We start from the raw sequence: 21,243 nt of genomic DNA, 5'->3' as shown, positions 1-21,243 counted from the left end.
AATTGGCCTACAGGCTAAAATTTATTTGGGCCTACAGGCCCAAAATCAACACTTTTGATTTTTACACAGTCATGTGGGGACATAAGCAGAGTAGCCAAAAATTCTAGATGCCCAACATGTAACTTAGTATTCCAAACTGTGTGTAGAACAAAGCTCTGCCTTCTGATTTGAGCTAATACTGTAAACAAATATCTTTTTTGTGGTCTACTTAGTGCCAGGTTTTTCACATTTTTGTGCTTTGTGTTGGTGATTCTGTTGTTTAAAATGGCCCTCAACCATAATGCTCAAGTACTGTCTAGTGTTCCTAAGCCAAGAAGGCGGTGATGTGCCTTATGGAGAGAACAGGTGTTAGATAAGTTTCATTTAGGCGTGAATTATAGTATTGCTAAGAGTTCAATGTTAATGAATCAACAATATATATTAAATAAGTTGTTTTTAAACAGAAACACACATAAGACCAGGTAATATATTGATTAGTGTTGTGACCAGAGGCTTGCAGTAATCTAACCCTGTATTTTCCCCAGGAGTTCCATATTTGATAACTGTGTTTGCAGCAACTGTATAGAACTTAACTACCATCAACACTGAGAGTCAACTGTATTAAAAAAGGGAGATTCTGGGATAGAACACCAACACCTCCTATCTTTATAAATAAATCTCTACTATTAATTCTTTTTTTTTTTTTTAATACAGTCTCACTCTGTTGCCCAGTGAAAGTATAGTGGCAGCATGACAGCTCACTGTAACCTCAAACTTCTGGGCTCAAGCGATATTCCTGCCTCAGCCTCCCGAGTAGCTGTGGCTACAGGTCTGTGCCACCATGCCCAGCTAATTTTTCTTTTCTTTTTATTTTTTTTGAGACAGAGTCTCGATTTGTTGCCCAGGCTAGAGTGAGTGCCGTGGCATCAGCCTAGCTCACAGCAACCTCAAACTCCTGGGCTCAAGCAATCCTTCTGCTTCAGCCTCCCGAGTAGCTGGGATTACAGGCATAAGCCACCATGTCCTGCTAATTTTTTCTCTATATATTAAGTTGGCCAATTAATTTCTTTCTATTTATAATTTATATTTTTCTATTTATAATTTGGTAGAGATGGAGTTTCACTCTTGCTCAGGCTGGTTTCAAACTCCTGACCTAGAGCAATCCGCCTGCCTCCGCCTCCCAGAGTGCTAGGATTACAGGTGTGAGCCACTGCGGCCAGCCAAATTTTTCTATTTTTTGTAGACAAAAGGGTCAAACTCTTGCTCAGGCTGGTCTCAAACTCCTACCCTCAAGTGATCATCCTGCCTCAGGCTCCCAGAGTGCTAGGATTAAAGGCGTGAGCCACTGTGCCTGGCCTCTAACATTACTTTGTTTTGTTTTGTTTTGAGACAGAGTCTTGCTTTGTTGCCCAAGCTAGGGTGAGTGCCGTGGCATCAGCCTAGCTCACAGCAACCTCAAACTCCTGGGCTCAAGCGATCCTCCTGCCTCAGCTTCCCGAGTAGATGGGACTACAGGCATGCGCCACCATGCCTGGCTAACTTTTTCTCTATATATTAGCTGGCCAATTAATTTCTTTCTATTTATAGTAGAGACGGGGTCTCGCTCTTGCTCAGGCTGGTTTCGAACTCCTGACCTCGAGCAATCCACCCGCCTCGGCCTCCCAGAGTGCTAGGATTACAGGCGTGAACCACCACGCCCAGCTAACATTACTTTTTAATCAGGCTCCACTGAATCACAGCATACTTCAAAAGCAGGAGTTACAGCTTTAATAGACAATTCATAAGTGAAAAAGAATTTAAAATAAGTAAAGTAATAACTTTTAATCTTCAAGTAGCCTATTATTTAAATTATCTGCAACTTTTCTTATAAGCAAGATCAATATTACTCACCAGATAACTCAACCTCCTACACATCTCCAAGGAAATCAGAAAGGAACTCCTACCTCTGAAATTATCTAAACCGGTAAGCTTACTAGTTAAATTTTGGAGGAGGCAAAAGTTATAACAGAATTTCTGACTGTATGGTAGGTCAGTTCCCCTAACTCCTGCATTGTTGAAGGGTCAGTTGTACTTTTGACATTATTCTAATGTCAACTCAGAATACTTTTGTTTGAAGTACAGTATTATCATTCAGATGCAGTATTATTAATATCACTCTCTAAGGCTTTTTCACACTCTTGTCATTCTATACATTTTCCCTGAAAACATAATCCCCTTCCATGGATTTTAACACTATAAATTGACAGATCACCAACACATCTTTACTCCAAACACCTTTGTAAATCCAAACCATAAACTTAACTTCCTACTGGACATTCAATCTTGATACGGTGTTAGATTCAGTATGGATCTAAACCCAACCCACCTAACCCCTTCCTCAAACCTTTACCTAACATTCTCCAATATACTTAGTATCAACACTATATACCTTTTCAGCCAAGCCAGAAATCTGGGAGTCACCCTAAGTATTACTAAAATGTGTCCCATCACTTTTATGCCAACTGCTATTGCCTTTGTTCAAGTATTCATCGATGTTTACCTCTTCTATTATGATGTATTCACTGGTTTTCTTCTTCCCACTCTTATCTATTTTCTACATAACTGAGGAGGTGGTCCTTTTAACTACAATCTGATTAAATCACTCTAAAAGCATAAACATGATCAGGACATTCCCCCTTCAAGGGTTCCTGAGTTCCAATTCCTTGGCAGAGCAGCTTTTTTTCTTATTACTGCCTGACTCTCGCCCCTAAGAACTATAAACACCAATTTACTCAGAGGAGTTCCCAGTGCTTATGCTACATGATAGGTCTTTACATGCTATAATCTCTACAAGAGAACCATTCTAAAATCCAAACACTGCTTGAAAGTCACGTGTACAAGGCTTCTCTGAAACCTTCCCTGCAGTACCTCTACCCATAACAAGATAAAAACTACTCCCAGTTGTGTACCACTTCTATAACTAGCATGTATTACAAATAGCAAACTCAGTAAATGTTTGCTGAACTTGTTCGTCACCACTTAATTTGGTATCAACAAAATCTGAACCTGTTCAATCCAGATGTAGAGAATTAGCATAGTCCTTCAGCAGATTAGAAGACAAAGTATGAATGCATCAGAACATATCTATTACTACTCATGGCAAAATAACTAAAGCACATGTCCTGGTGATAGTGAATCAAGATTATCTTGGTATACAGAACACATTCACTTTGTTTTTTTAACATTTTGTACATGCAATGCATTTTACAATGCAAATTACAAATACAGATTTTAATACATCGAATACCCTTTTATGGCACAATTTCCATGTAACAAGAATAACTATTCTCAAATTCTAGGAAAACACCTATTACAACTAATATATTAAAGTATTTTCAATAAAATATTTAATTTAGAAAAGGAAGATTACATTTAGAAGAACATGTCACAATATTGAAAATTTTCCATTTTACCATTAAAGGAAGAGCTCCTAATTGTAGGTGATGAAGTCGAGGGGGTGCATGGTAATGGGCCAAGTGAGGATGCAATGCACCAGGTGTGTAAGTAGCTGCAGTCACTCCAGCTTCAATTCCCAGTTCCCTGACAAAGGATGAGAATAGTTTAACTTTAGTCCTCCTTATAGTCTTTTGATTATCAACAGAAATGGGAGCATGTTAACACTTTAAAAAGTAATCTAAGATTTAACTTAACATAGCTGAGAAAAAGATAATTTAGCACAACTGATTTAACTAGTAATTTCAAATATACTTCAGAAATGAAAGTTGAAAACAACTCAATTTTGGGAACATGAGGAATAAGCATTTATACTTGGTTTCACATCTTACAAAGGAAGGAAATACAATGAATGGCTCCTAAGGTCCCTTCCAATCTAAAAGCCTGGTTCTACATGAGGAGCACAGAAAATAGAGTTTACTTTCTTGGTTTATCTGAATGTTATAGATGCTCCTCAGGCTTTTGTTGGTTGGAAATCATCTCTTGGTTGATGACATCAAGGATAATTAGAATAGCAAACTCTTCTACACCTTATAATAAAGGGTAAATAAAATTTTAGAAAAGGTTAAATTGGTACATGCTAAATCTTCATTTATTCATTCTCACTTTATGTTCTGTCTCAAAAGTCGCTGTGGATCGAGATCTTCAATGACTGCCTACACACAACAGATTTGGAAAGAAAATTTAATCAAACTCTGCTTCTGTTTCTCTAGGAAAGACCACAAGCCTAGGAGAATGCAGGCTGGATTTCTCTTGTCAATGGCAGGAGTTGGAGGTATTGGAGCAAATTAAGAGGTGGGAGTCAGATAAAGAAGTTGTGAACAGTAGTATCAGTTTAGGGAATTAACTCTGGTAGCAGACACTCCTGAAAAAAACAGAAAAACAAAAGGTCTCCTCCTCTTACTTTCATGTGGAATCTAAAATACTCAAACACATAGAAGTAGAGAGTACAATTTTGGTTACCAGAAGTGGGGGTGGAGGCAGTGAATGCACAAAGAGATGTTGGTCAATGGATACAAAATTTCAGTTATACATGAGTAAGTTCTGGTAATCTATTGCACAGCATGGTGACTACAGTTAATAATAATGTTATTGTGTATTTCAAAATTGCTAAAAGAGGATTTTAAATGTTCTCACCACAAAGAAATTATAAATATTTGAGGTGATAAATATGCTAATTAGCCTAATTTGATCATTCCACAATGTATACATATATCAAAAAATCACTGTACCCCCCAAATATACCTGTCAATTCAAAATTAAAAAAAAAAAAGCTCTACTCCTCAACATGTTCCCTGCCCCAGAACTCAAGCTCTTCCTCTTTCCTCTCCAGGCTTCTACTTGGCCAGAGGCAGTGTCTCACAGCTAAATGGGGAATTACATTTCTCCACATTACCCTTCTGTATGGCATTCCACTACAAAGCATTTTACAATAAGCTGCTGAGCACAGCTTTGAAATTAAAGAAAGTACTAACCAGGCAGATCTTTCTGGAGCCTGTCGAGGATGTGAAGACATAGTCTGAGGCACATGAATATGATGCCCATGACCATAGTTTGGGTGCATTCTATGTGGATGGGGTGGGGGGCGTTCATGTGCCCGCCTGGAAACACAGAACACAAAAAGACCACTGGAAATAATTGAATAATTGGTTATTTCTTATGTAGAAAAAATCTAGAATGTTATAAACATCTATATTAGTCATAAAATTAATTTTATGTCAATAAATTATAAAATGTAAACTTATTTAATAAAAAATCAAGAAATTATAACCTCCTCCACAAATTCTAACTGCTTATTTATTCCAATGGCTCCAAATCAAATATCATCAAAGGAAAAAGGCAATTTAACAGTATCTTGTATACCTTCTTTACAAAAGTTTAAACAGAAGAATAATAGGAATTGAATACAAATAAAATTTTAAAGAATCAACCACCCCCTCTCAAGCAAATGTTTCGGTACAAACTAGTAATCTTATATAAACAAATAAGGCAGGAAAATGGAAACTTATTTTTCTTCATTCACTTTTTTTTTTTTTTTTTTTTTTTTTGAGACAGGGTCTTGCTCTGTTGCCAAGGCTAGAGTGCAGTGGCATAATCATAGTTCACTGCAGCCTCCAACTCCTGGACTAAAGGGATACTCCTGCATCAGCTTCCTGAGCACCTGGGACTTCAGGTGAGGGCTACCATGCTTGGCTAATATTTTTTATTTTTTATAGAGATGGGGTCTTGCTACCTTGCCCAGGCTGGTCCTGGCCTCAAGCAGTGCTCTCACCTTGGCTTCCCAATCTGCTGAGATTACAGGCATGAGCCACTGTGACTAACCCATTAACTCTTATATTGTAAAGACAGTCAACAATTTTAATGAATAAAAGTGTAAGAGAAAAAAATTTTTAACCTTGTAAATTTTTTTCAAAATACATGTAGTACATGTTAACGCACCTAGGAAAATTATATTTAGCTCCAATCACATTCTTTATTCTGCTTCCCAGTGTACTGTATTTTCTCTTCCAAAATTCAGTTAAATTTACCCATGCAAATGGTCACAAAATTCTTACCAAGGAGCACTAAAGAAAGCTTAGTCCCAGGGATTAATATGTTATACTCTAATTCTTTTCTACTGTCGAATTTGCAGAGTTTGCATGTTTAGCCTTAATGATTTAGAATAATTTGCTAGCTACTGGAGGATATGGTGATTAATCTGACAACTTTCTATATAAAGGAGTACTATATTAGAATGGCAGCAATAGTCAGAAATCCTGAATTTTAAACTATTAAACTAAAGGAAGAAGTTACTCAAGTTAGATTAGTTAGATCAAGGGTTTTATAAACATTTTAGGTAAAGAGTCAAATAGGAAATATTTTTGGCTCTAAAAGCTATATGGTCTTAATTGCAACTACTCAACTTAGCCTTTCTAGTGTGAAAATGGGCACAGATAATATGTCAACAAACAAGTGTAGCTGTTTTCCAATAAAACTTTAATTACAAAAATAGGCAGGCAGAATTAGACCAAACAGAGTCTGCTGCCCTGAATTAGAAAATCAGATCCTAAATTATCAAAATTAAAAAAAGTCATAAATCTGGGAGAATATTTTAATATTTAAATTTATAAATAAATTAAGACGAATATTTGGCAATGCTAATTTTGTTTCATTATATTTTTGAGACAGAGGCTCGCTGTGTTGCCCAGGCTGGTCTTGAACTACTGGCCTCAAGTGATCCTTCAGCATCAAGCTCCCGAGATGCTGGGATTATGGGTGCAAGCCACTGCACCTGGCTTCAATGTCAGTTTTTGAAAATTTTATTAATACTTTTCTTTCCTCTGGTAACATATAATAAATATAATAAGTTAAGTCAAATCTTTGATATCTTTAGATCTTATTCCTCAAGATCGATTTTAACATTAACTTTTACTATGAGATACTGTAGAAACAAACAAAAAATTGGTTTGCATAAAGAAATGATCCTGGGACATATGCTGAAAGTAGACTGATTTCATTAAATCTGATATAACCTTGTTTTGTCAACATCTATAATTCAGGAAAACACTGAGGAAGATTCTGGTTAGCGAAGAATCAATATCCTAGAGAATGAGGATTTAGTACAGTTACATCATTTCTAAAGATTTCAAAGCTTTGTTTTATTTTTTGAGACGGGGTCTCGCTGTGTTGTGCAGGCTGGACTCGAACTCCCAGGCCCAAGTGATCCTCCTGCCTAAGCCTCCCAAGTAGATGGAACTACAGGCATGCATCACTTCACCCCGCTAAGTTTTATAGTTTTAAAAGACCAAAGGAAATAGAAGAAAAAGCAAATGTGATTTTCTTTTTAAAAAACTGTAAAACATACGTTGGATGTTGCATCATTCTCCTCCTTTGAACTTCCATCCTCTGCATCACTTCATGAGGATGCAGTCTCTGGGCTGGAGGTGCTGTGGTTGGAATATGGTGTGAAATTGGCTGGTGTGTAGGAGGAAGATGCTGAGGGATTGGTGCAGCTGTACTGGCTAAGTGAGTTGGAGGTGGAGGTGCCACAGGGTGCGACGTTGCATGAGAAGATATTTGAGAATGGAAAGCATGTACAGGATGAGGAATAACATAATCCACTTGAGGTGGTGGCTGAGTCTGAGGAGGGGGGTTTCCATGAGTGTGGGGGCAGGCAGAAGCTTGATGATGAAGCGGCCTCGTCAAAGAAGCATCTGCAAGAAAAATATGTCAAGTATGTTAACATAGGCACTATGCAGTTAACTATATATTGTTATAAGTATATATTATTATTATATTGTACTGTTTAACATGTTAGCACATATTTAATTCTTGCATAGTTTATCAGTGCTTAAATCTGCTCAAGCAACCTGCTTTTTTCTTTGAATGATATCAGATATCTTCTCATATCAATATATACACTTTTACTCCATTCATGGCTTCACAACATTCTATTACAGGCAATGTACCAAATGTATTGAAGAAATCCCCATTAATAAAAATTGCAAGTAACCCAAATACTGTGATAAATGTCTGTGTATACGATCCCTCGTGTTCACTCTTTTCATATATGTCCATGTATACATACGCACATACTCACAGATCAATTTTGTAGCATAAATTCCTATACGTAGTTTTAAGTCTGAAAGAATATTTTAAATTCAGGCCCAATGACAAAATGCCCTTCCCAAAAGGTTGCCATAATTAATATTTCCATCAACAGTACCCAGGAATGCCTGATTAACACCAGAGTCACTAAATTTTTAAAGTAAACGTGATTCTGAGAAAAAACATATTTTATTTATTGAGCACGTATTTGTTCTTCTCATAATTATATATTTGTGTGCTTAGCCTATTATGTTATTAGTCTTTTTTTTTTTTTTGAGAGAGTCTCACTTTGCTGCCCAGGCTAGAGTGAGTGCCGTGGCATCAGCCTAGCTCACAACAACCTCAAACTCCTGGGCTCAAGCAATCCTCCTGCCTCAGCCTCCCGAGTAGCTGGGACTACAGGCATGCGCCACCTTGCCCGGATAATTTTTTTTCTAGATATATTAGTTGGCCAATTAATTTCTTTCTATTTATAGTAGAGACGGGGTCTCGGTCTTGCTCAGGCTAGTTTCAAACTCCTGACCTTGAGCAATCCGTCCGCCTGAGCCTCCCAGAGAGCTAGGAATACAGGCGTGAGCCACCACACCCGGCCTATTAGTCTTTTTTATAGACTTATAAGTCTGCTTTGTGTATATGGAAGCTTTATCATAATAGGATATAAATATTTCTTGAAATTTTCTATTTCTCCCTACCCCATGTCATTTTTCCCATGCTACATTAAGATAAGGGGACATAACTGCCAAGAAACTGACATGGAAATAAGCCCTTAACAAGGTGGTTCTTCTTCTTTCCAAATCTTTATGTTTAAAAGTAACTGCTGAAAAATCTCTCTGAAGAATACACATCTCTCTTGCTCTGAGATCTCCAAGTACTTGGTATGTAAAAAAAATTTGTCTCCTCTTTAAATTTCAGTCCAAATTTCATTTTATTGAAGATATTCTTAGTCTGCTAAGGTTCAATAGCCATTCTCTAGTTTCATCACAGAAGGGTTTTCTTCAATTTTTAATGCTTTTGAGTCATTTAGCAGGGTTGAAAGTTAGGTAACAATAACTTACTCTCTGTATCTTCAAAGGATGCCTTGTTAGCATGTATTTAAAAGAAACTCAATATAAGTTGTAAGACAAATTTTTAAACCAACTTTGTGAAAGTTATGTTTTTAAATTCAATCCTTTACTCTTTAAGAAGGCACAAAGCTCAGTACACCTCTTGGTCACAAAAAAAGAATTCACCGTGTTTGATCACTATTATCTATCCTTCCTCAAATTCACAGTTATACTTCAAAGTTTTCTATTTCTATGGTCATTATGCAAGACAATATTCACAAATATTTCAAAATCTTAGTTTTGCTTCAGAATGAATCAATTTATTTAACTCTTCAGGCATCATTTTAATTCAATGTTTATCTAACAAAACAAGCTGCTATTATAGAAGAGTGACATATTTTACATTCCCCTACATCATATCCCTTCCTTTTCTATTTATGTGTACTCTTGCCAGTTTTTTTTTTTTTTTTTTTGTGAGACATAGTCTCGCTTTGTTGCCCAGGCTACAGTGAGTGCCAGGGCGTCAGCCTAGCTCACAGCAACCTCAAACTCCTGGGCTCAAGCAATCCTCCCGCCTCAGCCTCCCGAGTAGCTGGGACTACAGGCATGCGCCACCATGCCCGGCTAATTTTTTATATATATGTATTAGTTGGCCAATTAATTTCTTTCTATTTATAGTAGAGATGGGGTCTTGCTCTTGCTCAGGCTGGTTTTGACTCCTGACCTTGAGCAATCCGCCCGCCTCAGCCTCCCAGAGTGCTAGGATTACAGGCGTGAGCCACCGTGCCCGGCCCTCTTGCCAGTTTTTTAAAAAAAATTTTTTCTTGATATTACTTCAACATAATACTTGCAGATGCAATATTATGATCTGTTCCAACACTTACTAAATTTTTACACCATTTTTTATTAAGTGTATACCAATGGATTAATGATTAATCATAAGTGGTCTTACTTACATATTTCCAACCTTGAATACAGTGGCTATGCACAGGCATGATCATAGCACACTGCAGCCTCAAAACCCTGGGCATAAGCAATTATCTTGCGTCAGCCTTCCAAGTAGCTGGAATTATAGGCTTGTGCCACTGTGCTTGGCTTTATTTATATATCTTATCAATATATCTTATTAACCTGATAACAAAACTTTTAAATAATAGCATTTCTAGTATAGTGGTTTATTAAAATTTCATCAAGATGATAAATCTTTCAAAAGCAAAGACACATGTTCTTATTGTCCTACTGGTATGCATGTTAATGTACTTGGGTCAAAGTGTGACAATTTATATCCATTAAGAATTATTTCCATTTTAGAAGTGTGAAGAAAGTGAAGACAAATAGATTAAGTCACTAAGCTTATTACTCAGACCCGGGAGGTCAACTCAAGATCTCTCTATTCTAAAGTCAGTGCTCTGCTATATCACACTGTCTTCCCTAGTTCAATTTGAACAAAAAAATTCACAAGTGAATTAAAGCATATTGCAAGTTGGGCATGGCAGCACATGCCTGTAGTCCCAGCTACTTGGGAGCCTGAGGCAGTAGGATTGCTTGAGCCTTGGAGTTCGAGACCAGCCTGGGCAACACAGCGAGACCACGTCTCTAAAAATAAATTTAAGAAATAAATAATATAGGAAATATATCAAAAAAGAAGTATAGGAGAGTGGAGGAGAGAGTACATTGTAGGTGTATGTGTGTGTGTATTATATACACATACCACATAGGAAAAGGAGTTCAGAACAGGGTTATCAAAATGTCTCTAACACAACAGAATACAATTTAAATTCTCTACCTTCATTCTCATTCACACACCCTAAATGCTTAGAAAAAAAATTAACAGTATTTATTTGAAAGTTTATCCCTTTGACACAGCAATCTGGCTGTTACGACGTTATCTTATAAACTCATACATACAACTACAAACAATTTAAATGTCCATCAACAGAGAACTGATTTAATACATGATCAAATATCATAAGGGTATTAAAAACCAATGAGCTCGATTTTTATGTGCTGATGAGCAAACAATTATGATACATTGTTAGATTTTAAAACAAAAACAACAAAAGCAAGATGCCAAATAATGTTTGGTATGATCCCTTTTTTTCTTTTTTATTGATATTATTGGTTGCAATATATTCCTATTTGTCCAATCTGTCCACTGTCTCTTTTCTTGGCTTATTCTTTTTTTTTTTTTTTCAGACAGAGTCTCACTCTGTTGCCCAGGCTAGAGGGCTGTGGCATCAGCTTAGCTCACAGCAACCTCAAACTCCTGGGCTCAAGCAATCCTTCTGTCTCAGCCTCCCTAGTAGCTGGGACTACAGGCATGCGCCACCATGCCCAGCTAATTTTTTCTATGTATTTTTAAATATCCAGCTAATTTCTTTCTATTTTTAATAAAGACAGGGTCTCACTCTTGCTCAAGATGGTCTCGAACTCCTGAGCTCAAATGATCCACCCGCCTCGGCCTCCCAGAGTGCTAGGACTACAGGCCTGACCCACCATGCTCGGCTCTCTCTTTTTTTTTAGGAGAGAAACATTTTACATGTGTGTGTACAAAGAAAATTTCTGGAAGATTTTACAGCTGCTGAGGTATTAATATTAGTGAGATAAGAAAAATGAGCTTTACCTTCTCATTTTATATCATTCTGAAGTTTGAACTTTTTTTTTTTTTTGAGACAGAGTCTCGCTTTGTTGCCCAGGCTAGAGTGAGTGCCGTGGCGTCAGCCTAGCTCACAGCAACCTCAAACTCCTGGGCTCGAGTGATCCTTCTGCCTCAGCCTCCCGGGTAGCTGGGACTACAGGCATGCGCCACCATGCCCGGCTAATTTTTTATATATATATCAGTTGGCCAATTAATTTCTTTCTATTTATAGTAGAGACGGGGTCTCGCTCTTGCTCAGGCTGGTTTTGAACTCCTGACCTTGAGCAATCCGCCCGCCTCGGCCTCCCAAGAGCTAGGATTACAGGCGTGAGCCACAGCGCCCGGCCCTGAAGTTTGAACTTTTTAGAATGTACACAAGATACTTTTAGAATAAAATTAAAACAAGTTTCAGTTTAAAACATTTATTTATTTATTTATTTGGACATTAAAAAAAGAATGGACTTATAATCGGCTTTGGTATATTGTTTTTAAAGGGGAGGGGCAGAAAACCACACATTGAATTCTTAATAAAAGATGACCAATTAAAGATGAATACCAATAAGTATTACAAAACAGCCTGTATATCATACCAGTGTTCACACCCAGAATTTGGTCATTGGTCAATGGTTTTCAAAAAGGAACCCTGTTTCTAAATCTGTTTTCCAACTTCAAATTTTAAGTTTTATTATTGAAAAGGTAAATAATGTATCACCAGTTTCACTGTACAAATTCTGGTTTGATTGTAGCTGTCTGCAGGACATAGAGTTCTACAATTATTGTAGTGGAAGAAAAAAATCTAAGATATATAACTGAAAATTATCCCTTGTGATGTAATCAAAACTAATTTCCTTGCTAACTTCCTGGTTTATACCTGGCATGAATTTTTAGTGATTATTATCAAACTATTTATTAAGCTTCCAATTGATTGTCAGCTTATGACTTAAGAAAGTAATAAATATGTTACATAGTCTAAGGGTATTTATCATTTCTTATGATATCTATTATGTCTTAGAAAAGCCACACCTGATTCTATTTTAACTACTTGCACAAAATGAGTATAAAATCCGTTTTCCAACCGCCAAAGCTTGCTGTCAAGAAATTCTTTCTTATGCTTCAGTTAACTGCTTGAGAATTCTTAGACAAAATTTACGGTGCCTAGAAATACTACTTAACTTTCACATTTCTTCAGTTACTCCTAAAGAATAAATCTAAGTTCCTTAAAACTTCCCTTCAATGCACCTCAATTTCATAGATATTAAAATAAGAAAAATACACCCTACTCCTAAGTCCAGTAAATACTAAAACTTTGTGAATTAGGATTAATGAAAGGATATGTCATGGAGGAATGTACAGTGCTTCATTTATATGCCTCTAGGTTTTTTGCCTGTTAAATTTATACTTACAAGGAGGTGGCATATAATGTCGACATGATGACAGAGAGGGCTGTGGAGGGGGCTGGGGCTGGGGCTGCGCAACCATGGTCGATCCATAACTATCTATTGACAATGGCTGACTCGGGGTGGCAGCAGCAGCCTGATGGCCAAAGATTGCAGCTCGGGAAGAAGAAACAGGGCAGCAGGGGTCAAATGCAGATGCTCCATGAAAACCACCACTTCCATGACTTCTGATACCATTGTTGCTCAGGTCTACTGGCAATGCCTGCTGTATAAAGAAAAACTATATTTTATCTGTCTAAAGTTTGGTCACAACATTTCATATTATATTATAAAAGTATTCCTAATGCACCCAAGAAAAATGTAATCTTTGAATTAATTTGAAAATATTAATAGTAAGATTTCAGCATGAAGACCTACTGAGCCGACCATCAAAATACTTGGATATCTTGTATATATCAAGTATATTTTGGATTCTGAAAATTGTAATGTTTTATACTTAAAATCTAAAATCAATTTTAAAAAATCAAGTATAAGATCATACTATAACAAGAAAAATTGCGTTTGTTTTTGTTTTTTTTTTGAGATAGGGTCTCACTCTGTCTCCTAGGTAGAAGGCAGTGGCATCATCATAGCTCACTGCAACCTCAAATTCCTGGGCTCAAGCGATCCTCCTGCCTCAGCCTCCCAAGTAGGCTAGACTACAGGCAAGCATCACCATGCCCACCTAATTTTCCTACACCTAATTTTCCTATTTTTTTTTTGTAGAGATGGTTTCTCACTCTTGCTAAGGCTGGTCTTGAACTACTGGCCTCAAGTGATCCTCCCAGCTCAGCCTTTCAGAGTGCTAAGATTATAGGCATGAGCCCAGCACCCAGCTGAAAAGTTTAATTATTATTTTAAAGTCTATTCTTACACAATATATACATCTTAGAAAGAGAGAAAGAAACTTTAAAATCATACTTACTACATATTCTCCTTTACCCCTAAATCCTGACTAGTAATTTAGGACGCCTTTAGAAAACATAAAATCACACAACTGAAAACATTAAGGTTCTAGGTAAAAACCTATCTGTCCCAAACTCCATATAGCAAGTATTCAAGTGAAACTCTAATAGTGTAAACAAATCTACATTTTTTAAAATAAAAAAGGGCACATGATTATTTAGGCTAAATCATAAATATGAGCTTTGCCTCTTAACCCCCTTCACTTGTCCAAAAAAGAAAAAAAAGAAAGGAAAAATTAGCCCACTGATTCCTTTTACTGGCAAATCCTGTTTCATTGTACTATGCAGATACTGAGATTTGTTTTTTGGTTTTTTTTACAAATTGAATGCTTGTGGCAACCTTGTATCAAGCAAGTCAATCAGCACCATTTTTCCAACACCATGGGCTCACATTTTGGTAATTCTCACAATATTTCAAACTTTTCCATTATTATATCTATTGTGGTACTCTCTGATGAGTGATCTTTGATGTTATTATCATAATTGTTCTGGGGCACCCCAAACCCTGCCCATAAAAGACAGTAAACTTAAATGATAAATATGTGTTCTGATTCTCCACCAACCAGCTACTCTCCCCTCTTTTGTTCTCTCTCCTGGCCTCCCTATTCCCTGACATACAACAATATTGAAATTAGGCCAATTAATGGCCCTCTAAATGTTCAAATGAAAGAAAGAATCACATATCTCTCACTTTAAATCAAAAGCTAGAAATGATTAAGCTTAGTGAGGAAGACACATTGAAAGCTGAGACAGAACAAACTAAAAGCTAGACCAAACTAGGCATCTTGCACCAACAATTAGTCAAGTTGTGAGTGCAAAGAAAAAGTTCTTGAAGGAAATTAAAAGTGTTCCATGAATACATAAATGGTAAGTGAAACAGCCTTATTGCTGATACGGAGAAAATTTCAGTGATCTGGATGGATTAAAGCAGCCACAACACTCCCCTAAGGCAATGCCTTATAATTCATAGCAAAGCTCTTCAATTCTGTGAAGGCAAAGAGAGGTGAAATAGCTGCAGAAGAAAAGCTGAAAGCAAGAAGAGGCTGGTTTGTGAGGTTTAAGGAAAGAAGCCATTTCCATACCAGAAAAGTAGAAGGTGAAGCAATAAGTGCTGATGTAGAAGATGTAGCAAGTTATCCAGAAGATCGAGCTAAGATAATTTATGGAAGATGGCTACAATGAACAACAGATTTTCCTCGCAGATGGCACAGAGCTTTATAGGAAGAAGATGCCATCTAGGACTTTTGTAGCTACAAAAGTAAAAGCCTGGCTTCAAACTTCAAAGGACAGGCTGATTCTCTTGTTAAGGACTAATGTAGCTGGTGACTTTAAGTTGAAGCTCAATTATTCTGAATATCTAGAGCCCTTAAGAATTATGATAAATTTATACTACCTATGCTCTATAAAGAAAATAATAAAGCCCAATGACAGCATATCTGTTTACAGAATGGTTTGCTGAATATTTTGAGCCAACTGTTGAGACATATTGCTCAGAAAATTCCTTTCAAATTATTACTGCTCAAAGACAATGCACCAAGTCACTCAAGAGCTCTGATGGAGATGTACAAGGAGATTAACATTGTTTTCATGCCTGTTAACACCATATGCATTCTGCAGCCTGTGGATTAGGGGTAATTTTAACTTTCAACTCTTATTAATAATAAGAAACACAGTTCATAAGGCTGTCATAGTGACTTCTGTCATGAATCTGGGCAAAGTAAATTGAAAACCTTCTAGAAAGGAGTCACCATTCTATTTCCTTTTTTTTTTCTTTAGATAGAGTCTCACTCTGTAGCCCTGGGTAGAGTGCAATGGTATCATCCTAGCTCACTGCAGCCTCAAACTCCTGGGCTGAAGTGATCCTCCTACCTCAGTCTCCCAAGTAACTGGGACTACAGGCGTGTGCCATGACACCCAGTTAATGCTTCTATACTTCGTAGAGATGGGGTCTCACTCTTGTTCAGGCTGGTATCAAACTCCTCACCTCAAGCGATCCTCCCACCTTGGCCTCCCAGGGTATTAGGATTACAGGCGTGAGCTACCATGCCAGTTAGCTGCATTGATTCTTTCTTTCATGAAAAATTTTCTGAAGCATGTGATGCTTTTAATAACATCTTACCCACAGTAGAATTCTCAAAATTGGAGTCAATCCTCTCAAACCCAGCTGCTATTTAATCAATTAAGTTGGTGGACAATTCTATATAAATTCTTTTTCTCATTTCAGGAATATTAACAGCATAATCAGAGGTAGAATTCATCTCAAAAAACCACTTTCTTTGTTCTTCCATAAGAAGCAACTACTCAATCTATTCAAGTTTTGGGGATTTTTTTTGAGACAGAATCTCACTCTGTTGCCCGGGCTAGAGTGTCATGGCGTCAGCTTAGCTCACAGCAACCTCAAACTCCTGGGCTCAAGCAATCCTCCTGCCTCAGCTTCCCAAGTAGCGGGACTACAGGCATCCACCACCATACCCGGCTCATTTTTTCTACAAGTTTTGAGTTGGCCAATAATTTCTTTCTATTTTTAGTAGAGATGGGGTCTCATTCTTGCTCAGAGCTGATTTCCAACTCCTGACCTCGAGCCATCCTCCAGCCTGGGCCTCCCAGAGTGCTAGGATTACAGGTGTGAGCCACCCATCTGGGCCAATTTATTCAAGTTTTATAATGAGATGGCAGCAATTCAGTCACATCTTCAGGCTCCACTTCTAATTCTTGTCCTTTTGTTATTTCCACTAAATCTGCAGTTCCTTCCTTCAATGAGGTCTTTATTCCCTTAAAGTCATCCAGGAAGCTTGGAATCAACTTTTTCCAAACTCCTGTCTATGTTGATATTTTTACCTCTTCCCATGAATCACAAATGTTCTTAATGGCATCTAGAATGGTGATTCCTAGCTGGGCATAGTGTTCTTTCACAGACTGAAAGAAATTAGCTGGACAACTAAAAATATATAGAGAGAAAAAATTAGCCGGGCATGGTGGCACATGCCTGTAGCCCCACCTACTCGGGAGGCTGAGGCAGTAGGATCGCTTGAGCCCAGGAGTTAAAGGTTGCTGTGAGCTAGGCTGACACCACAGCACTCTAGCCTGGGCAACAGAGTGAGGCTCTGTCTCAAAAAAAAAAAAAAAAAAGAAAAGAAAAAGAAAGAAATGGCCACAGCCACCCCAACCTTCAGCAAGCACCACCCTGATAAGTCAACAGCCATCAACATTGAAGCTACAAAAACCCTCCACCAACAAAAAGACTACAACTAAATGAAGGCTCAGGTGAACTGTTTGCATTTTTTAGCAATAAAGTATTTTTAAATTAAGGTATATTCGTTTTTATAGACAATGCTGTTGCACAGTTAATAGGCTACAGTATAGGGTAAACGTTAACTTTTATACACACTGGGAAGCCAAAATATTCATGTAACTCACATTATGATATTCACTTTATTGCAGTGGTCTGGAACTGAGCCTGCAATATCTCCAAGGTATGCCAGTATTAGGAATATGATTTTAGGGAAGTCCCATTTACTAAGTTGGGAAATAAACCAGAACTTAGATTTAATCTCAACTCATTAATAATTTACTCCCCTAAAAGCACATTTTAAAAGTCTGAAGTAAAACACCTTTACCTTCTATTCTGGAGCAGATTACTAAGCAAGAATTGCTTCTTTATACTCTTAAGTAATTTAAATAAAAACTTAATGCTTAGCTTCAGAATAGCTGCACTTCTCAAAATGTGATTAAAGAAAATAAAGATTTGATGTTATATACGGAATTATATACAAGAACTATTCCATAGTGGAAGCTGAAGGACTATAGATGAAGAAAGCCAGGACAACACATTTGTCAGAAGCCCAGGTCACTCAGCAGTCCTCAGAGGACCCACAGTGGTCTTTCTACTTTGACCAGGCTCTAGGTTCAGGGGACAACAGAATCAAAAGGACCTTTGGATGATGAAAGGGAAGGGGGATAATGATAAAGCAAAAGCTGTTGAGGAGAAAAGGAAGAGCTTCTTTCTTCTTCTATACTATGTGTCTACAATTAGTTAAGTAAATGGCCTTTTTCTGTTGAGTTGGAAAATAGAATTTATGTCCTCAATTCTGGTAATTAAGGTTTAAGAATAATATTGTGAGAGTGTGAATTTATATTTATGGTTTAAATCCTTTCCTGACTTCCTTATTTAGACTAAAATTGTCAAATGGTCTAGAGTATCAACATCTTATCAAGGTGACAAATTTCATCTTAGCTTCATCTCTAGTCAATGATTAAGAACATTCTCTGAGAGTAAAGTAATTCCTGGAAGGAACTGAGGGTAAAGTTAAAGTAAAGAATGAAAAGAAAAGGGAAAAAACAACAAGAATCCTCTTCTTCACAATTCCAACAGTTCATTCAATTCTTACTCTAGAAAGTAAAATGAGTGCAAGCAAGATAGGTACAGAGATGGGAAATAACATTATTTCACATAGATTATAAATGATGCATCATGCTAATTATTAATAAACTATCAAGGCCGAGCGTGGTGGCTCACACTTGTAATCCTAGCACTCTGGGAGGCCGTGGAGGGCAGATTGCTCGAGATCAGGAGTTTGAAAACAGCCGCAGCAAGAGCGAGACCCCGTCTATACTATAAAAATAGAAAGAAATTAATTGGCCAACTAATATATATAGAAAAAATTAGCCGGGCATGGTGGTGCATGCCTGTAGTCCCAGCTACTTGGGAGGCTGAGGCAGGAGGGTTGCTTGAGCCCAGGAATTTGAGGTTGCTATGAGCTAGGCTAACGCCATGGCACTCACTCTAGCCTGGGCAACAGACTGAGACTCTGTCACAAATAAATAAATAAATAAATAAAAATTGAAAAAAAAAAAAAAAACTATCAAAAGAGAAAGCCACCTGACATGGCAGTGCATGCCTGCAGTCCCAGCTACTCTGGGGAGGCTGACGGAGGATTGCTTGAGCACAGGAGTTCAAGCCCAGCCTGGGGAACATAGCGAGACCCTGTCTCTTAAAAAAAAAAAAAAAAGAGAGAGAGAGTACAAATGCACATACAAATGCATGTCACATCACATAAACTCAAGCAATAAGGGCTATTTTGTAGAGCAGGTGTCCTAAAACTACGGCCCATGGGCCACATGCAGGTGTTTTTGCCCGTTTGTTTTTTTACTTCAAAATAAGATATGTACAGTGTGCAAAGTAATTTGTTCATAGTTTTTTAAAACTATAGTCCAGCCCTCCAACAGACTGAGGGACAGTGAACTGGCCCCCTGTTTAAAAACTTTGAGGACACCTGTTGTAGAAAGTCGTAACTTCTCTGTTGGCAGGCTTAACTCTTCTTTGCTTATGCACAATCTGGCACTAAACCACAAGACATCTACACAATCAACTATCCTCAGATCAGTTGTTTGCTTCTTCCATTCCTTGATTTCCTGCTGTATCCCAATAGGTCTCAAGTGGAGAGACTACATGAAGTTATCTCATGAGTATATGGCTAATTTTATAGCCCCACAAACATCTATATGAGTCTCAAACTGTTATCTTCAAAATCTCACTCTCTTCACTTTCATACCCATTATCACCACTGAATGCCTGGGATACTACTGATTCTTCTTAAATTTTGCCTGTAATACAAATACCTCTATCTAGAGATAGGTAAATAGGTTATGTATATTTCACACTGAAAAAAATTGTAAAAAGAGATTCTACCTATAATTAACTGACACAGGTTGAAAGAAAACATTGTACACATAATTGCCCTCTCAAACCAGCTGTATTATTTTATTAATTAAACAAAATAATATTTTGTGAATGAGACCCAACTTGTGGCATCTCTTTAATCAATGTATGAGAAGTCAATGTACTTCTTCACCATTTTCCTACTACTTTCAACCCAAATTTTCAGTAACAGGAAGTTATACTTTTTTTTTTTTTTTTTTTTGAGACAGAGTCTCACTTTGTTGCCCAGGCTAGAGTGAGTGCCGTGGCGTCAGCCTGGCTCACAGCAACCTCAATCTCCGGGGCTCAGTGATCCTACTGCCTCAGCCTCCCGAGTAGCTGGGACTACAGGCATGCGCCACCATGCCCGGCTAATTTTTTGTATATATGTTTTTAGTTGGTCAATTAATTTATTTCTATTTTTGGTAGAGACGGGGTCTCGCTCAGGCTGGTTATGAACTCCTGACCTAGAGCAATCCGCCCGCCTCAGCCCAGAGTGCTAGTATTATAGGCGTGAGCCACTGCGCTCAGTCCAAATTTCCTCTTGATAATAGCAGCTATCTTTATTTTAAAAAAATCCCTCCTTAATTATTTTTAATTTGTCTGACCTAAAAGAAATAACAGCCAAAAATTTAAAAGATAAAGCATGTATAAGGTCAAGTGATATAGAAAAGCAGTTGCTCTGGATTTTCTCTTTTACTTTTTCTAGCTTTAATCTAGCTGTAATCTTTTCTATCAGATTACATGTTGAAATTATCATCTTTCCCTGAAACTACAGAAAAAATTGTTTTTAAAGTATGTGACACCCAGATTGATATCACAACTATACACAACATGTAAAGAGATGACATACAAAAGTTACAGTAGCATATAATACCTGGTTTCATTTACTTCATGTGATCACCAAAACTAATTTAATATATTTGACATTTGAAGTATTCACTAATAATAGCAACTAATTTACTTAATTAAAATTTTTTGCTGATATTTTAATTCTCCATGAACTAAAAACCTAATGTGCTCCACAGAAACCATGCTACAGGTGTGCATCTGAGAAGGCTGTCTGTTTTTTAGATGGGTGTAAGTTATAATGAGCTCTAGAGCAGAAAGCAGAAGGGAAAAAACTGGAAGAATTTTCCAGTTTCTCATGAATTAGGCTGACACTATAAAATCCCTAGATCAAGGCCGGGCGCGGTGGCTCATGCCTGTAATCCTAGCTCTCTGGGAGGCCGAGGCGGGCGGATTGCTCAAGGTCAGGAGTTCAAAACCAGCCTGAGCAAGAGTGAGACCTCGTCTCTACTATAAACAGAAAGAAATTAATTGGCCAACTAATATATATAGAAAAAATTAGCTGGGCATGGTGGTGCATGCCTGTAGTCCCAGCTACTTGGGAGGCTGAGGCAGC

General features: G+C 37.5%; 1 protein-coding gene across 6 annotated transcripts in view; it reads right to left on the bottom strand.

Annotated features, from left to right (window-relative positions):
- Positions 1-21,243, bottom strand: part of RNF111 (ring finger protein 111) — a 94,393-nt gene that overhangs the window by 7,522 nt on the left and 65,628 nt on the right. For 3 of the 6 annotated variants that reach the window (XM_012783016.3, XM_012783021.3, XM_076004424.1), the window contains exons 7-10: positions 13,143-13,401; positions 7,316-7,664; positions 4,947-5,099; positions 3,432-3,558 (exon numbers count right to left, since the gene is read on the bottom strand). In XM_012783016.3, the coding sequence (XP_012638470.1) occupies positions 3,432-3,558; positions 4,947-5,099; positions 7,316-7,664; positions 13,143-13,401 (888 nt within the window). The remainder of the gene's footprint in view (positions 1-3,431; positions 3,559-4,946; positions 5,100-7,315; positions 7,665-13,142; positions 13,402-21,243) is intronic. The other 3 variants (XM_012783022.3, XM_012783023.3, XM_076004426.1) reach the window with 2 other exon arrangements.

Source organism: Microcebus murinus, chromosome 6, assembly GCF_040939455.1.
Source record: "Microcebus murinus isolate Inina chromosome 6, M.murinus_Inina_mat1.0, whole genome shotgun sequence".
Classification (NCBI taxonomy): Eukaryota; Metazoa; Chordata; class Mammalia; order Primates; family Cheirogaleidae; genus Microcebus; species Microcebus murinus.
The sequence above is the reverse complement of the archived record's forward strand: the minus strand, read 5'-3'. Positions and strand labels throughout refer to the sequence as shown.